Source organism: Ranitomeya imitator, chromosome 1, assembly GCF_032444005.1.
Source record: "Ranitomeya imitator isolate aRanImi1 chromosome 1, aRanImi1.pri, whole genome shotgun sequence".
Lineage (NCBI taxonomy): Eukaryota > Metazoa > Chordata > Amphibia > Anura > Dendrobatidae > Ranitomeya > Ranitomeya imitator.
Genome location: NC_091282.1, coordinates 381,921,509 through 381,940,355, shown reverse-complemented (window position 1 = coordinate 381,940,355; position 18,847 = coordinate 381,921,509). Strand labels below are relative to the sequence as shown.

Below are 18,847 nucleotides of genomic sequence, written 5' to 3'. Positions count from 1 at the left end.
AGCAGGATGGCACCATTGAAGCTCTAAAAAACTATAGGGAGAAAAATACTTTATCTAAAAAACTAATTAAAGCTGCCAAAAAGGAAACAGAGAAGCACATTGCTAAGGAGAGTAAAACTAATCCCAAACTGTTCTTCAACTATATCAATAGTAAAAGAATAAAAACTGAAAATGTAGGCCCCTTAAAAAATAGTGAGGAAAGAATGGTTGTAGATGACGAGGAAAAAGCTAACATATTAAACACCTTCTTCTCCACGGTATTCACGGTGGAAAATGAAATGCTAGGTGAAATCCCAAGAAACAATGAAAACCCTATATTAAGGGTCACCAATCTAACCCAAGAAGAGGTGCGAAACCGGCTAAATAAGATTAAAATAGATAAATCTCCGGGTCCGGATGGCATACACCCACGAGTACTAAGAGAACTAAGTAATGTAATAGATAAACCATTATTTCTTATTTTTAGTGACTCTATAGCAACAGGGTCTGTTCCGCAGGATTGGCGCATAGCAAATGTGGTGCCAATATTCAAAAAGGGCTCTAAAAGTGAACCTGGAAATTATAGGCCAGTAAGTCTAACCTCTATTGTTGGTAAAATATTTGAAGGGTTTCTGAGGGATGTTATTCTGGATTATCTCAATGAGAATAACTGTTTAACTCCATATCAGCATGGGTTTATGAGAAATCGCTCCTGTCAAACCAATCTAATCAGTTTTTATGAAGAGGTAAGCTATAGGCTGGACCACGGTGAGTCATTGGACGTGGTATATCTCAATTTTTCCAAAGCGTTTGATACCGTGCCGCACAAGAGGTTGGTACACAAAATGAGAATGCTTGGTCTGGGGGAAAATGTGTGTAAATGGGTTAGTAACTGGCTTAGTGATAGAAAGCAGAGGGTGGTTATAAATGGTATAGTCTCTAACTGGGTCGCTGTGACCAGTGGGGTACCGCAGGGGTCAGTATTGGGACCTGTTCTCTTCAACATATTCATTAATGATCTGGTAGAAGGTTTACACAGTAAAATATCGATATTTGCAGATGATACAAAACTATGTAAAGCAGTTAATACAAGAGAAGATAGTATTCTGCTACAGATGGATCTGGATAAGTTGGAAACTTGGGCTGAAAGGTGGCAGATGAGGTTTAACAATGATAAATGTAAGGTTATACACATGGGAAGAGGGAATCAATATCACCATTACACACTGAACGGGAAACCACTGGGTAAATCTGACAGGGAGAAGGACTTGGGGATCCTAGTTAATGATAAACTTACCTGGAGCAGCCAGTGCCAGGCAGCAGCTGCCAAGGCAAACAGGATCATGGGGTGCATTAAAAGAGGTCTGGATACACATGATGAGAGCATTATACTGCCTCTGTACAAATCCCTAGTTAGACCGCACATGGAGTACTGTGTCCAGTTTTGGGCACCGGTGCTCAGGAAGGATATAATGGAACTAGAGAGAGTACAAAGGAGGGCAACAAAATTAATAAAGGGGATGGGAGAACTACAATACCCAGATAGATTAGCGAAATTAGGATTATTTAGTCTAGAAAAAAGACGACTGAGGGGCGATCTAATAACCATGTATAAGTATATAAGGGGACAATACAAATATCTCGCTGAGGATCTGTTTATGCCAAGGAAGGTGACGGGCACAAGGGGGCATTCTTTGCGTCTGGAGGAGAGAAGGTTTTTCCACCAACATAGAAGAGGATTCTTTACTGTTAGGGCAGTGAGAATCTGGAATTGCTTGCCTGAGGAGGTGGTGATGGCGAACTCAGTCGAGGGGTTCAAGAGAGGCCTGGATGTCTTCCTGGAGCAGAACAATATTGTATCATACAATTATTAGGTTCTGTAGAAGGACGTAGATCTGGGTATTTATTATGATGGAATATAGGCTGAACTGGATGGACAAATGTCTTTTTTCGGCCTTACTAACTATGTTACTATGTTACTATGTTACCCACTTGGCACTCTCCACAAAGAAAAACGTTCCACCTCATCTCAAATGTCAGACATCTCACCTAGCCAAATCAGAACTCTTGCTTTGCACTGTATGACGTGCAAACACCCCAAAACTAGTTTTGCAAATGGAGTGTCTGGTTTGACTCCTTATTCTAAGCCACTTAACATGTACAAAACAGAATTAATGGTCTTTCCCCCATCTCACGCGACCCCCCAACCAACCTATCCATTACAGTAAATGGCTGCCCACTCTCCCCAGTCCCACAAGCTCGCTGTTTCGGGGTAATCCTTGACACTGATCTCTCCTTCAAACCACATATCCAAGCCCTTTCCACTTCCTGCCGCCTTCAACTCAAAAATATTTCATGGATCCGTACATTCCTAAACCAACAAACTGCAAAAACCCTAGTCCATGCCCTCATCATCTCCCGCCTCGACTACTGTAACCTCCTGCTCTGTGGCCTCCCCTCTAACACTCTCACACCCCTCCAATCTGTTCTAAGCTCTGCTGCCCGACTAATCCACCTGTCCCCCTGCTATTCCCTGGCCTCTCCCCTCTGTCAATCCCTTCACTGGCTCCCCATTACCCAGAGACTCCAGTACAAAACCCTAACCATGACATACAAAGCCATCCACAATCTGTCTCCTCCATACATCTGTGACCTCGTCTCCCGGTACTTTCCTGCACGCAACCTCCGGTCCTCACAAGATCTCCTTCTCTACTCCCCTCTTATCTCCTCTTCCCAGAATCGCATACAAGATTTCTCTCGCGCATCACCCCTACTCTGGAACACTCTACCACAACATATCAGACTTCACCTACCATCGAAACCTTCAAAAAGAAACTGAAGACTTACCTCTTCCGGCAAGCCTACAACCTGCAGTAACCACTGATCGACCAAACCACTGCACGACCAGCTCTATCCTCACCTACTGTATCCTCACCCAGCCCTTGTAGATTGTGAGCCCTCGCAGGCAGGGTCCTCTCTCCTCCTGTACCAGTTGTGACTTGTATTGTTAAAGGGAACCTGTCACCTGAATTTGGCGGGACCAGTTTTCGGTCATATGGGCGGAGTTTTCGGATGCTTGATTCACCCTTTCCTTACCCGCTGGCTGCATGCTGGCCGCAATATTGGATTGAAGTTCATTCTATGTCCTCTGTAGTACACGCCTGCGCAAGAAAAGATTCCCAGAAGAGCATTACAAGGCCTATAAGTTTCCTTATGCTAGCTTGGCACTCTTCGTAAGGAAAAATGTTCCATCTTAGATACCCTGTCATAGACCTCTCAACTAACTAAATCAGATCATGTACATGCAAAAATGGAGTAAAACAATCAACCAAAAGAATACAAAAAAAGTGTTCTGCTGAACATAGCCCTTGAAATCCTATGTCAGAAAGGGATTTAGCATCAGCAATATCTTTGTTTTTTGGCTTCTGCATTTAATGAGACATTTTTTTTCATGCCATGTGATATCGGTGTAGCTGTACAAAATTGTTCTTTTAATAAATGAGCCATCCTTTTATATGGGTTTTCACTATTTTGATGACACCTTATTTGTATACAGTAGTTAATTTTTATTGTTTTAGTATCTTTGAACAATAACAGCATATTCTATAAAAAAAAGTCAGACCATTTCAAGTCTATTTCATTGATGTCTAGACTGGTTCTTTTTGTGGGACCAGTCCTATTTTGTAATAAAACCATGATTATTTTTTGGTGGGAGGAATAAAAACAGCAATTCTATGGTTGGCACCTCTTTTGTGCTTTTTGTTATGTTGTTCACTTTTCCACTTAAATAATATGCTACTATATCTTGCACCTTGAAAAACTATTAATGTAAACTTTTCCAAATTTTTCATGTTAAACCCACAAACTTAGATGTACTGTAATTTATTGGGATTTTACGTGATATACCAACACAAAGTAGCAGATATTTGTGAAGCGTAAAGGAAATGATACATGAATTTCAAATTAAAAAAAAAAATACTAATCTGAAAATTATGACGTGCATTTGTATTCACCCTCCCACCCCCACTCTGAGTCAATAATTTGTAAGACCACCTTCTGCTGCAATTACTGCTGTAAGTCTCTTGGAGTATGTCTTTACCAGCTTTGCACATCTAGAGGCCACATTTTTTTACTTGCTACTTTGTGTTAGTATATCACATAAAATCCCTATAAAATACATTTAAGTTTGTGGGTGTAATGTAAAAAAATGGTGTATTAAGACTTTTTCATGGTGCTGTATATATTTTTTAATATTTTTCCAAAATGAAATCACATTTTATAGATACTATTTTTTACCAGCCACATTTTTCCTTACTAACTTCGGGCCTTATTCATCAAAGTGTTTTTTGCCAGCTTGGTGTAAAACACCTTGTAATTAATATCTGAAGTTGCAAAAAATGTTGCAACTTCTAGCTTTCTTTCTCTAGCTCTGAAAATTTTTGCCAAAGTAGTTGAAGATTGGGTGGGACAAGGCATAGAGAAGCCCGCCTGGAAAAGTAATCAAAATGTACCCAACTTTAATCTGTAAATCACACCAGAAATGGACTTCAATCCCTCCCTAGAGTACCTTTCGGTTGGAGGTGAATGCCAGTTGTAAAATGCGCTTCATTCATTAGGAGGCATGCACTTTTTAATGAATTTTATATATTTTACTCCAGCCATGCTTCCATTAAGACTGGTGTGCAAAATGCCAGAATTGAGCCCTCTAACTTTATTTTCTTCACAATCCAATCTTCTGTTATACTGGTCACACCAAAAATCAAGCTAAAGACATGCAGGCCGAGCAGCACATAAAGCTCACATGGCAGCACACTGTAGGGGTGTCATGGAGAAAGTATTTGTCTTTGAAGAAAAGATTTTTCATTCCATTTTCAGCCCCCCAAAAAAAGTCAAACACAGACAACTTAATTTCCAACAATTACTGTGATCAGTAGGCGAAAATGATCGTTTGTATTTAAATTTTTCTCCAACGACTGATCATTTTTGTCTGAAATTGTTCATTTCTGTTCAACAGGTGCATGAGGGGCCATTAGTCAGAAAATGACCTAATGACTTTTATGAAAAAAGATTGTCGTTATGAGCTGTCAAATGTTCAGAGAGTGGAAGGTTGTGTGACCAATCCTCATCTCCAATTTTCAATTTAGGACATGTACAAGTTGCCAATTGCAAACAGGTAAAATTCAGGGTCACAAACAAATAATAAACATAGTAAAGTATATATCAAAACTGTTTAGAAATTGTATCATAAATTTAAACATAGAAAAGGAGCAAATCAATTACTGGAACTCATAAATCATAATAGAAGCTGAAACCAACAGGGAACTATGTATGCAACCCCCCCCCCCCCCAAGTGTCAACATATTAACTAGCACTTACTTTTAATAATCTTTATTTTTATATAGCGCTAACACATTCTGCAGCGCTTTACAGTTTTGCACACATTACCATCCCTGTCCCCCATGGGGCTCACAATCTAAATTCCCTATCAATATGTCTTTGAAATGTGGGAGGAAACCGGAGAACCCAGAGGAAACCCACGCAAACACGGGGACAACATACAAACTCCTTGCAGATGTTGTCCATGATGGGATAAGAACCCAGGACTCCAGCGCTGCAAGGCTGCAGTGCTATCCACCGAGCCACCGTGCTGCCCTACTTTTGAAAGTTAAATGAGTTTTTTCTAAGTCTGGAAAGGAAGATAGAAAACACCACCATTATGTGTTGATAAAAATGTTTTGGAAACTGTGATATAGGTTATGGAGAATGCTGAACTTTCCTTTTTCTTTCTACTTTGTGTAATGCATCGGTACCACACTATGCAGTGATGAGAAAGTGGCCCAGCAAAGTTCAAAACAAAACGTCTCTTTAATGTTCAACTCACAGAAACACAGCACACAATATTCTCGAGATCACATCCAGGAACCATATCCTCTGGATTACGGTCACTAAACATGCCAGCCTACCTCTGACTGTTTGCCTTGGACAACTGCACCGCCATTTTAATGTTCTTCTCACAACATCACACAGTACACGATATCCTATGGATCGCAGCCGGGAACCATATCCTTCAGTTTACAGTCACTAAACATGCCAGTCCACCTCTAGAGACTAGTTTCCGTGGGCAACTGCACCACCCACGCCAACTGCTCTGTACTCCTCCAAACATCAGACTGACACTGTCTCTGACCTTGACACACCCAAGCCCTATACTGCAAGGTTTTTTTTTTAACTAGCAACCTGTGGCCTTCAGCCACATGGAAAACCCGGCCCAGAATGAAACGGACTGCACCAATACCATCTGCAGTCTGTTTCAAAACACAAAAGCCCAGAGCAGGTTTTCCCTAAATCTGCCTTGGACAACCAACATGTCCAAGACTTATACTCACTTTAGTCTGCATTGCAACCACAGCTACACTTGTGATGGCAATGCATTCTCATAGTCTCAATACGCCTCCATGCGCATCTTGGGGGAACATAAAATGACCCTGTGACACTGGTAACTGCCTCACACTTGCTAGCGGTCTCCTTCAACATGGCAATGCACCGTGATTACCTGAGTACTCTGTTAAGGTGTATTTACCTTTATGTTAATGAATGCATTACTTTTTAAACTTACTTGAGAAAGTATCAATTGTCCATGAAATCGATCCACAAATCTTCTCAGAAATGAAAAGTAAGTATCTGCACCTATGGTATTTGCAAGATATCGTAGTAGAAAATAACCCTATAAGTGCAAACACAAAAAAAATGTATTACAAAAAGCAATCCAGGCTGCATAAATGAATCATAGGGTATAATATAGACCACAAAACAAATAGATAGTAATCTGAACAAACAATCTGTCATACAAAGAATGCACATATAGCAAAGCATGATTGTTTTATTATTAGTACAATAATATGCTACAAAGGAACATTACTGTATAATGGCAGTACTATAGGCATGTCACACAGAAGAATGTAAGAAAGGTAGAATACATACATACACTGTTGTATATGTTTAATTCCTGAGAACAATGTTGGGTGCATATAAATAAAGGTCAGTGTCCATATTCCATGCTTTTTACTTTTTATTGGATGTTTCCATAAGAAGAATGTGTGCTTGAGGTCCAGTTGCACTTGCCCGTACTTGCCCGTAAATATCTATATTACTTGTCATTTTGATAGAAATCTATACTGATCAGCCATACCATTAAAACTACTTGCCTAGTATTAGAATCTCCTACCATAATGGATGTACCCTTCCTGCTATTTAATTGTCTGAATGTGCCTCTAGCATCAATAAGTTAGAAGCAGATTCTTTATTACAGTAAGTGAGCAGAGTCAGATTAACTATCTGGAAATTCTGGAAAATGCCGTTAAAGCCCTTTCAATGATGCCGATACTGCTACCAACTGTAGCTGAGCCGGGAGCTGATGGCTCTCTGCTCCACCGCTTACACAGACAGCAAGCAAATTTTGGCCTGCAAGACTTGGCCACATAAGGGAAGTCAGGCGACGCGATGACATCAATACATTTCACTGCCTTCTCTGCTTCAAAAACAGAGGAGCGCATCACCTCAGTATGGGAGTAGGGTGAGCGGAGTATTAGTTTTTTCAATACTAACAGGCACAATGGGGGCATTATTCTTACTAGAGATAGGAATATCATAGCAGGAGGGTCATTATTAACAGGAAACACAATCTAGGGGTTGTTATTATTAACAGGAGGTACAATGCGGGTCATTAGTAAAAGGAGACATAACAGAGGATGTTATTTAACAGAGGAACAATGGGGTGGAGGCCAATATTAAAAGGAGACCCAAAGTGGTCAGTATTAAAGGGTGGGACAATAAGTGTGACATATTAAAAGGAGGCACAACGGACATTATTATTATTGTCAGGAGGCACAGGGGTGGTATAACTATGTGGAGGTACAGAGAGGGTATTACTTTGTCGGGGAACAAAAGTATGATACTATTATTGTGCAGGGCACAGAGGTAGCATAAGGGGAGCACATGATTTGCTACAAAATTTAGTTACAGGATACGTGTCAATGTAACATTGTATATGCATGCCCAAAAATGTTTCTTGTGTTGCAATTTTCTGAGAACCATAATGTTCATTCTTTGGTTGATGGATCTGTGTGGTAGCGGAGTTTGACTTTTTTATGTATACCAATTTGGGGTAGATATGAGGTTGTGATAGGTTTTTTGGACCCGTTGAAGTGCTGAGGCACGAAACGATCGTTGTCCGCTTTTTTTTTACATCCCTCCCTGCACTTTTTGTACCATGTCCGAATAAAGTATTGTGACCAGCATATACGGGTAAGTGCACTTCATTTTTTTCTTTTGTTGGACTATTATGTTTTATGGACAACCATATGTATTTTTTAAATTTTTTATTATTTCTGTATTTTTAAAGGGGACAAAGAGGGGTGATTCAATTTTCTTTACATTATCTACCTCCGATCACTAGATCAGTCATACTACATACTACAATACTACAATTTGGTGGTGTATAGTGAAAATTATGGTCTCCTATGGATGACAGCCACAGGCTGGCTTTCATAACAGCTATATAATGGCAGGCATGGGGGAGAATTTATCACGTTCTGTGCGGTGATGTCAGTAAGGTTACTGTAGTACACAGGCCAGCTCGTACTGAGGTTACCGTGAGAACCGCCACCAGTGACCTGTGGTAACCTGAATTATGTCAGCGCTCATCACTGCAGCTGGGTTCTCACACCACTCATTGTGTTTTAGGCTGACGTGTTGAGCCGTCCAGTTACTTATGTCACTACTCACCACAGCATTCAGATGTAGCAGATTCGGGGATCATCATGGAACCTCCTTGTTATGGATATATGACGTGCAAGGTGAGCATAACTTTTATTTTCATGGTAGCAAATGAGGGTAATTGTTGTGGAGCGATTTTTACAATTAAAGAACTTTTCTGTTCTGTGTATTTATTTCTTTTGACTATGGGGTTAGTACTGGGGTGCCTGACTGACACCTTCCCATTACTAACCCCAGGACTTCATGGCAGCTTTGATATTTTGATAATTCACAGCTGCAATCAAACCCATATATTACCCCGATTGCCAATGCGCCAGGGCATCGGGATTTCCTGGGTAAAGCGACAATGTGATATTCCAATTCTGGAGTGGCTGCGGGTTTCTATTTTTGGCTCACAATGGGACAATAACCATGGACTATCCCAGCTAGTGATAAATGAATAGCATTGTTGCTCGGATCTCCCCGAGCATGATCGGGTGATCTCTGAGTATTTTGTTATTGCTCGGACATTTAGTTTTCCTCGCCTCTGCTGCATGATTTACGGCTGCTAGCCAGGCTGAAAACATGTGAGGAATGCCTTTTTGTTAGCTAATTCTCACATGTATTCAGGCTGTCCAGTACTACAGAATACTCGGAGATCACCCGAGCATCACTAATCCCAGCATAATAATAGGAACTCACAGCTGTCTACTTTATCTGTGCTGGTTTTAAAATATAAGGAGGACCCCACGTCATTTCTTTTATGTAATTATTTGTTTAATGAGTGCTATTCCAAGAGAGCAGGTGCTGACTACAACTGTCATCAGCACCACTTGGTCCGGCTGATCGCAGCACAGGGAGACCAGGTGAGGATCATGACAGTTGTAGTTAGGATGAATCCCAGGTGGAAGGTGCTGACTACAACATCATCAGCGTCTCCTGGTCTCGCTGATCGCTGGGAGACCAAGAGAGAATTATGAGAGTTGTAGTCAGCACCTGGTGCCTGGGAACAGAGCTATCTGTACTGTTTTTTCCAGACACCGGTATGTGTCAAACAGATGACACACAGATGTCATCCATGTGTCATCAGTGTGCATGTGTACGGACTGTGCTGCAGGAAAAGAACGGTCATGTCTATGTGTTTTGCACACAGACACACAGTCCATATGAACACACTGACATGTGCAGACCCATAAATTTGAATGGGCTAGTGTCTTCAGTATTAGTGAAAACTGTCACCACAAGTAGTGAAGGCAAGGACGTTTGACGGGGGCATAAAAGGAAAAAAAAATGACAAAAATGATCAAATCTACAGATTAAATCAGGTTTTTGTGTTACATGTACATACATTTTTGGAAGTGTTTTTTTCATATCACAATCTGTACTAAAAATAAAATGTAGAAATCTTGTAATTCTTGAAATTTTCATAATGTCCACTGGGGCATTTTTAGACTCTAAAATCTTGTTGTTTCAGGAAATAACACGTGTACACAGCCACAACGGTCAGACTCAGACTTTGTCTTGTGCATCAAAGCCAAAAACAAAAACAATTGCCCAATTTGAGAAAAAAATACATATTACACAAAAACCTGATGTAATGACGCTGCCTGGTGTCGTATAGAGGCAGTCTAAGGGGGAGCTATGTGGAGCACAGGGAGAGGGAGGAATGAGGCATGCAGTGCACACAGGACCTAAACTAGGCTGATCACGTGATCACTGCAGGGATGATGGGGGCGGAGCTACTGCGCAAGAACGGAAGGTCTGCAAAAACGCCGGACACAGAGTACTAAGACAGACACGTAGGACAAGCTGAGGGTCGGGAGCCAGATGGGAGCGAGGTACCAAGGGACAAAACAGCAGATTAGTCAGAGATGAGCAAAGGAGTCGGAAAGCCAGGACAGACAGAGAAGTACCAAACAGAAAACAAGGGCAGTAGTCAGGGAGCAAACCGGGCCATACACAGCAAGGCACACACGCACAGAGGTACAATGATTACAGACTAATAACCTGGGTCAACTATCTCAAACCAAGTAGACAGAAGTATGACCATCTCAGAACCTAGGAACCACCAGCATTAAATAGCCACCTCAGAACCAAAGAGAGGTGGACTAATTTAATCCAGACCTGACCAGGACTGAGCCAGAACCAGCCCATCCAGAATCATGACACCTGATTTGAACAATAGGTTACTTTCGGATGATTTCTTCCTTTTAAATGCAGAACTATTGTAGGATGCAACCTTTGCCACAATTCAGTTTGTGAAATTTCTGATCAGCAAGGTCTGCTCAGGTCAACTATAAGTGCGGGATTTGTGAAGTAGAAACATTTAGGAATAGTAACAGCCAACAAGAGATTGACCACACAAATTTACAATTCAAAAGTGCTACATGACTTTACGGACACACTGTATAAGGTTTACACACATTAATAAAATGAAACATAAAACTACTAACCTTCAGGTAATGCACCTGCATGAAAGTTTTATCTGCATTTAAGCCGTGCCGTACCATGGAAGCTCCTGACTCACTGACTTCACCAGTGGATTCTCCTTGTGGTCTAACAATGTGACAAATATAAACACAATAAACAGTGTAAAATATTAAATTTAAAATTGTGAACTACTAAAAAAACCTATGGAATCTCCTATCAGCCATTGTTTAGTATTACACTGGAAGTCAATTGAAATTGTTGACACCTATTGGTATTGAATTTGATTTTCCTATAAATGACATGTAAAAGAAAATCAGTTTGAGATAACAAAACTGAGAATGAACAGGCAGTTATTAGATTTGTACTAAATTTGGAAAAGTGGTCGAGAAAAATGTATATAAAATATTTAATAATCTAATATTTCAACATAAATTTACAAATTTCAATTAACACTTAAAAAATGTCTTGTTCTAAAATGTAATGTTATAGTAGAAGAAAAAAATGTTAGATTCTTAACCTGGATGAATCCCAAATCATGACAAGGACTAAAGCTCATGGTACAGCTATTCCATTACAAGTATTGATTTAAACGTTCACAATACAAAGCCTGTCAGAAAGAAAGGTTCTTTTCATTCCTACTCTATGTAACTGATAAGGGAGCAATAGATTAGAAAAAAAAAGTTTAGAAAGTTCTTAGCACCGTGTTTAGCAAGGTGAGATGAAATAATAATTATTTAATGTTTCAAGTACATACACATTATTTGTTGTATTATACAAAATTCTGGCAATCTGCCTATATTTAATTGCACAAGAGTTCTATTTACTGTAACAAACTTAAATTAGAGGTATTAATTGGTAGATGAAATATACATTATTGTAGTATTACATCAATTTCCACCTGTTTCGCTCCTTTGGACAGGATTTCACCCTTCAAATGATTTATAAGTATATATATCTGTGTCAAGGACAAGTCCAGCCCACTATATATATTATATATATATGTATATATATATATATATATATATATATATATAGCCAGCCCACTGCTCTGTTATGGACAAATCAGCGTTTGAATTAATATGGAAATGAGGCTGGAGGGGTATCGTGGATCTGTAACTACAGCTGTATTCCTTGTGCAGCATTGCCATCTCCTGCTTGACTGATGGCTCCTTTACCTAGAGACACACAGCAGAGAGATTGTCAGTCAACCAGGAGGAGCCAGTGCAGGGTGGGGAAAAGACATGGAGTGACAGAGACTTCAAATCTACAATAGCTCTTCAGCTTCATTTACATACCAATTCACATGGTGAATTTCTCAATAATCGAGAAACGGATTGTCAATGAAAATATATTGCTGGATTTGTCTTTGAAAGAGCAACATGTATGTGTAAATAGTTTGAGATGTGAAATCCCGCTGACAGATTTAGAGGGTCTGTCCAGTTTTGCCTTATGGCAATTAGGTAACAAGCTACAAATGCTGTTCATTAGGCTGATTCTTTTGAACAGTTGAGGTGTAATTGTCTAGTTTTGAAAACCCATTTTTTGCCATATTAGAGAATTTAGAGTTAATTGGGGAGTGGGTATTCTCTTCAGGATTCTTATCTTTTTACCAGACTGGAGAGCCATAAGAGAGGGCTTCTTTCATTCTGAACGACCTGTCCTAAATTACGCAGACAACATCGACTTAGAAGACTTTTAGAGTCTCTTAAACAAGTGTGAAAGAGTTGAAATTGTTCAGTATAGGGAGCACAGTGCATATGCATGTACAGATACAGTACACATACTGCATATAAAAGGTTTACTGAAAGGAAGCATATGATTGCAAAATGAGGGTGGGGGTGATGATGGAAAACTTTCTTTTGTCAGTCATGCAAGAAGCATGACTAATATACCTACAGTAGGTATGTTCAAACTGCTTTACCAATCAAGTATAGTTAACCACAAAGGTTTGGAGGACCCTGGTAAAGCAGCCATATCGGTGCTACCGTTGGAGCACCCCCAGACACAGGGCCACAAGTCACTCGGTACCGGTCCCTTCTCCTTCGGTTCTGCGGTTGTCACGGTGGCTGGACCCGGTCGTGACCCTGCTAAGGGGCGTCCAATGAAGGTGGTAGTAGAGTCTGTCAGGTATTCGTGACGCCACCTGTGGTGTTCGGTCAGGGTGACCGACGCTGCTGTGGGGTCCGCTGGGGTGATGGAATGGCAGCTGGATGGTGTACCTTCCCACAGGTGAAGTATATCCCCAGGGCTTCCCAGTAAGGTAGATGGTGATGGTGTGAGGTGCAGGCAATAACGAGAACACAAGGTTGCAGTCTCTTTACCTTTTTACTGAAGGCTTCTATATACTCAGTCCAGAGCACGTTCAACCGGGCTATCAGAGACCGGCCGATCCGATGGGCACATCCAGAGTTTCCCTCGCAGATGGAAATCGTTGCCTACCAATAGTGCCTGTGTGTTGTAGTCCTACCCTGCTGAGCACTCGGAGTAGTCCTCACAACTGCTGTTCTCCTTCGTTCGTTCTCTACAGCTTTCTCTCTCTCTCGTTCTTTGGTTCCAGATGTTGCTAGTTTCTAACGTCCCCCAGATATGTTATGGCTAGGACGCCACCCGTTTGACGGGAAGGCTTGGAGGTCTTTACGGGACCCTAGAGACGCCCCTCTCCCAATGTTGCCACCTATGTCTTCGTAGGTGTAGAAGGTAGACAGCCAACCTATAATCAACTGTCCAGCGGAATTTGAAGTACGGCCTGAAGTCAGTTACTCCTACGGTGATCCGGCCACCGACTACGCGCCTCAGTAAGATGTTACCTTTATCTCTCGGCACGACTCTTACTGGCTCTCCTTTGTGCTGATCTCGTTTACACTGTTCCACAATATTCTTCCCTTCTTGTGTCTCTCTTAGGATACCGCCGCAAGGTGTGCAGGCGCTGTTCCGTTACGTTCTGTTCTGTTCGCTAGGCACCTGCCAGGTTCCCACGCCTGACAGGGACCCCCCTGTGTCTTCTCCCTGCAACACCCCCTGCCACGGGATGTTGCCTGGTTCCAACCCAGTCAGCTTCTCACTAACTTCCTCCCCAGCCCCTAGTTTTACCAGTGTGAGGAGTGGCCCAATAAATAAAGCCTTTTTCTCCCCCTAGTGACCGGAGTGTGAAGTGTAATGTGTTCTGGTGATACCTGGTCAGGAGAACTCTTTAGTGCCATCAGATGTACCACTACTCTCCTTGGTGGCAGAGTGCCATACTGCAACGACCAGGTCTCTGGGGCGCTGCACTAGCATAGCTCACGGATGTCATTGCATAGGTCAGAGACAGTTCGCATCAGAGGGAGAGAGCAGTTATCCAGGCCTGTGTTTGCAGTTTAACTAATCAGAGTCTTCTAGTGGTGCTACTGGTGCTGATGCTGAACTATCATACTAACAGTCCTTCTAAGGGCTAATGCTATGCTTTGCTCTTTGTAACACATAGATTCTGAATTTAGCCTAGGGACAGTTGCAGAAGCAGGGAGAGTGGAAGAATACAGTGTCTAGGTAGGGATTATTGCTTTGCAGTCCGTTGCTTAATACGAGTATAGATGCTGCACGTGACATTCTTTTTTTTATGTGAATTTTTTCTTTACGATATTGTAATCCATACAGTTTAATGTGGTTAGTGTTACATTACAGTGGCATATAAAACTCCAAAAGAAGTAAAAAAAATTTTCTGGATTCAATTATTCATACATACAGTTTATCGTGGTTAGTGTTACATTACGATGATATATAAAACTGCCAAAAAACATTCAAAATTTAATTGAGCGATTAAAAAAAAGGCAATTTGAAAATGGCGCCTGCACAGTAGCAGCTATCGGTGTGTATAGATTCAACAGCTGCTATTGCGTAGGCGCAGAGGGAACCCAGCTTTATGGATTGCTCTGGCCGATCAGTTGTTCGGCTCCGCAGCTGCATATTTCACGGCCTTGTAACAGTCATGACAGATTCCCTGGTTTCTACTCCAGGCTGACCAAGCCGTTCTTCTTGGAAACATCCAGATATCACTGCCAGCTAGATCAGCCTTTCCGGGATTACACAGAGCTTCCAGGATTCTCTCTACAGACAGAGACAGTATTCCAACTGTCTTGTTAATACGGTCTGTACGGGTCATCCCTCTGGCCTGGGTACTGCAGCATTTAGGCCACCTCGTGTTGCGATGGGGGAATCCCTGTGTAGGGGTACACCTTGCCCGATGCTCCACTACACGGCTCAGTGTCGTGGTCCAGAGGTTTCTTCCCTCAGGCACCTCTCCTTTGTTAAGCTTCCTTTAAATAAATTCCTTTTCCTTTGGTCTTTGGAAGCTCATTCTCCTGTCTCTTGTGTACCGGGTATACAGGTATCATTGCCCCATCAGTGGTCTAGCGAGTCCACTATGCATCCCAATGCCCTGTGGGTGCAACAGTTTGCCCAGGCCATGGACTCCGCTGACCACCTGATACTCAGTCCAGAGAGATCTGACTTTGCTTTGTAATAGCCTGGATCGAGTAGTGGCCTTCATGCAAACCCATGCAACCCAGCTGGCCAAGCTCCATCAGGAACTTAATCACCAACGTGAGATGCAGTCCTAGATCCATGGAGGATCGGTTAAAGCTGGTTGCTGCCCTTCCAGTCCATCAGCCTACGGTATGGTATCCAATGGTTGTGCCTACTATGGGACCTTGTCCTAGTCTCTGTAAGCCTCCTCATTGTGATGGTGACCTCAAGTTCTGCAGAGGATTTCTCAACCAATGCTTGTTGCATTTTCATTTATTGCCTCTGCATTACCCAACTGACATGGCCAAGGTGGCTTTCCTTGCCTCTCACCTGGAGGGCGAGGCTTTAGCCTGGTTCAGTCCCCTAATGGAGAGGAATGATCCTATTGTGTCTGATCTGCAGGTATTCTTGGACACATTCCACAAGATATTTGATGAGCCTGGTCGTGCCACATCTGCCATGGAGTCTCTTTTCAATCTGCAACAGGGCTCTCTCTCTGTCGGTCAGTATGTAATTCGTTTCCGCACCCTGGCTTCGGAGCTCCAGTGGACCAATGAGCCTCTGGTCAGAGCCTTCCGGCGAGGGTTATATTGAAGAATCAAGGATGAATTGGCAGTCAGGAACCTACCCAAGACCCTGGATGATCTCATATCCCTCGCCATTTGGATTGACCTGCGTCTTCAGGAGCACGCCAGAGAGAGGATTCTCTAGAAGCAATTTCCTCATCCAGCATCTTATTCACCGAAACCTCAGTTTCTGCAATGTCCCACTCTGGATGAACCCTTGGAGCTTGACCGCATAAAGGTGAGGACTGGAGAAATCAGCAGGTGGAGATGCCCGCTAGGAATCCGTATCGTTATGATGGACGCTCCGCTCCCGATCAATGCAGTTAAACTGAGAGGCCGGAAGAACTCTTCCACCTAGGACAGGTAAGGGAAGCCACCCTAGGTGAGAATGAGTCATCTCCTCCGCTAACTATATTCATACAGGTGATCTTCAGAAAGGTGCAGTTCTCAGAGATGGCCTATCTGGACTCTGGGTCTGGTGGAAATTTTATCCAGCAAGCTGTGACCAGGCAGTTCGGGATCCCAATCGTTCCTCTGCAGTGGTCCCAGTGCATCATCTCTGTTGACGGAAGACCCCTGAAGGATCCCATTCTTGATATCACTGAAGAGGTAGAGCTTCAAATTGGAGCACTCCACAGGGAGAAGATTACTTGCTATGTGTTACCAAATCTTTCTCCACTGTTTCTACTAGCTCTTCCATGGCTGCGCCTCCATGAACCTGTCCTGGATTGGCTGTCTGGGGATTATCAGACAGGGGATGTCCTTCGATGGAGTCAGTCCTGTCACGATCACTGCCTCAAACCACTACGGCCTGGTTCTATCACACGGCCTTCTGCAGCTTTACCCAGGTTACCTTCTGCTGGTTCTTCACAGATGTGTTCGACAAGAAAGAAGCCAAGACTCTTCCCCCTCATAGGCCTTATGATTTATCCAGAAGTCCTCCTCATCAGGATATGATCTGGGGATGAGTGGAAAACCACCTTCAACACACGAGATGGTCACTATGAATATCGGGTGATGCCCTTCAGGTAAAGCAATGCACCCGCCATCTTCAAGGAGTTTGTCAATGACTTATTCCGTGACCTGCTCTATGTCTGTGTGATGGTGTATCTGGACGTCACCCTGGTGCTTTCTCCCGACTTACCAACTCACAGGAGGAATGTTCATCTTGTTCTTCAACGATTGATGGAGAATCGTCTCTATGCGAAGTTTGAAAAATGTCTGTTTTGAACAGAGGTCTTTACCCTTTCTTGGCTATATCATTTCCGATACAGGTCTCGAGATGGATCCAGAGAATGTCTCTGCCGTGCTTAAGTGGCCCCGACCTGAGGGAATCAAGGACATTCAGTGGTTCCTGGGATTCACCAACTACTATCGACAATTCATCCCTCAATTCTCCTCTTTGGTAAGACCACTCACTACCTTGACTTGTAAAGGTGCCAAACCTAAGGATTCGACTCCCTAGGCCGAGTCAGGTTTCGCCTCCCTCAAACAAACCTTCTCAACCACCCTGGCCCTTCCCAGAACAATGATCAACAAGCAGTTTTTCCTTGAAGTAGACGCTTCGTCATCCGGAACAGTCCTCACACAAAAACAGCCTACCGGTTAGATGATGACCTGTGGTTTCTTCTCAAGGCATTCTCGCCCTGTGAATGTAACTACTCAATAGGGGATAGAGTTACTGGCAAGTAAGCTAGCCTTAGAAGAATGGTGATATCTGCTTGAAGGTGCAGTTCATTCGGTCATCATCTACACTGATCATAAGAATCTGTCCTATCTTCAGTCTGCTCAAAGACTCGACCCTCACAAGGCTCGTTGGTCTTTATTCTTTGCTCAGTTCAATTTCTCTCTCCATTTCCACCCTGCAGGGAAGAATATTAAAACTGATGCGCTTTCCAGGTCCTTCCTGTCAGATGACCTTGAAGAGGAGCCTCAGCATATCATTGAACCGTATGAGATGATCACGGTGGCTCCAGTCAGGCTGTTGCAGCTTCCCCCCATAAGACCCTTGTAACTACTGATGAGAGAATATACTAGTTACTCGAGATTTCTCGAGCATGCTTGGGGGTCCTCCGAGTATTTTTTAGTGCTTGGAGATATAGTTTTTATTGCCGCAGCTGAATGATTTACATCTGTTAGTCAGCATAAGTACATGTGGGGGTTGCCTGGTTGATAGGGAATCCCCACATGTACTTATGCTGGCTAAAAGCTGTAAATCATTCAGCTGCGGCAATAAAAATTAAATCTCCGAGCACTAAAAATTACTCGGGAGGACCCCCGAGCATGCTCGAGAAATCTCGAGTAACGAGTTTATTCGCTCATCACTACTTGTAACTGAAAGAGATAAGAAGCGAGTGCTACGCTGAGGTCATGCTTCTAAGCTTGCCGGCAGTTCCCTATTCTGGATCCTTCTGGACTCTCCGGTTTCCACTCCAGGCTGACCAAGCCGCTCCACATGGAACCATCCAGATATCGCTGCCTGCTGGATCAGCCTGTCCGGGATTACACAGAGCATCCAGGATTCTCTCCACCGACAAAGCCAGTATTCCATGGTGTGGGTTGTCCCTCTGGTCTGGGTACTGCAACATTTAGGTCACCTGGTGTTGCGATGGGGGATC

General features: G+C 42.7%; 1 protein-coding gene across 3 annotated transcripts in view; it reads right to left on the bottom strand.

The window, feature by feature from the left end:
• Window positions 1-18,847, bottom strand: part of AOPEP (aminopeptidase O (putative)) — a 1,002,964-nt gene that overhangs the window by 477,585 nt on the left and 506,532 nt on the right. For all 3 annotated transcript variants that reach the window (XM_069762004.1, XM_069762007.1, XM_069762010.1), the window contains exons 8-9: window positions 11,187-11,289; window positions 6,596-6,703 (exon numbers count right to left, since the gene is read on the bottom strand). In XM_069762004.1, the coding sequence (XP_069618105.1) occupies window positions 6,596-6,703; window positions 11,187-11,289 (211 nt within the window). The remainder of the gene's footprint in view (window positions 1-6,595; window positions 6,704-11,186; window positions 11,290-18,847) is intronic.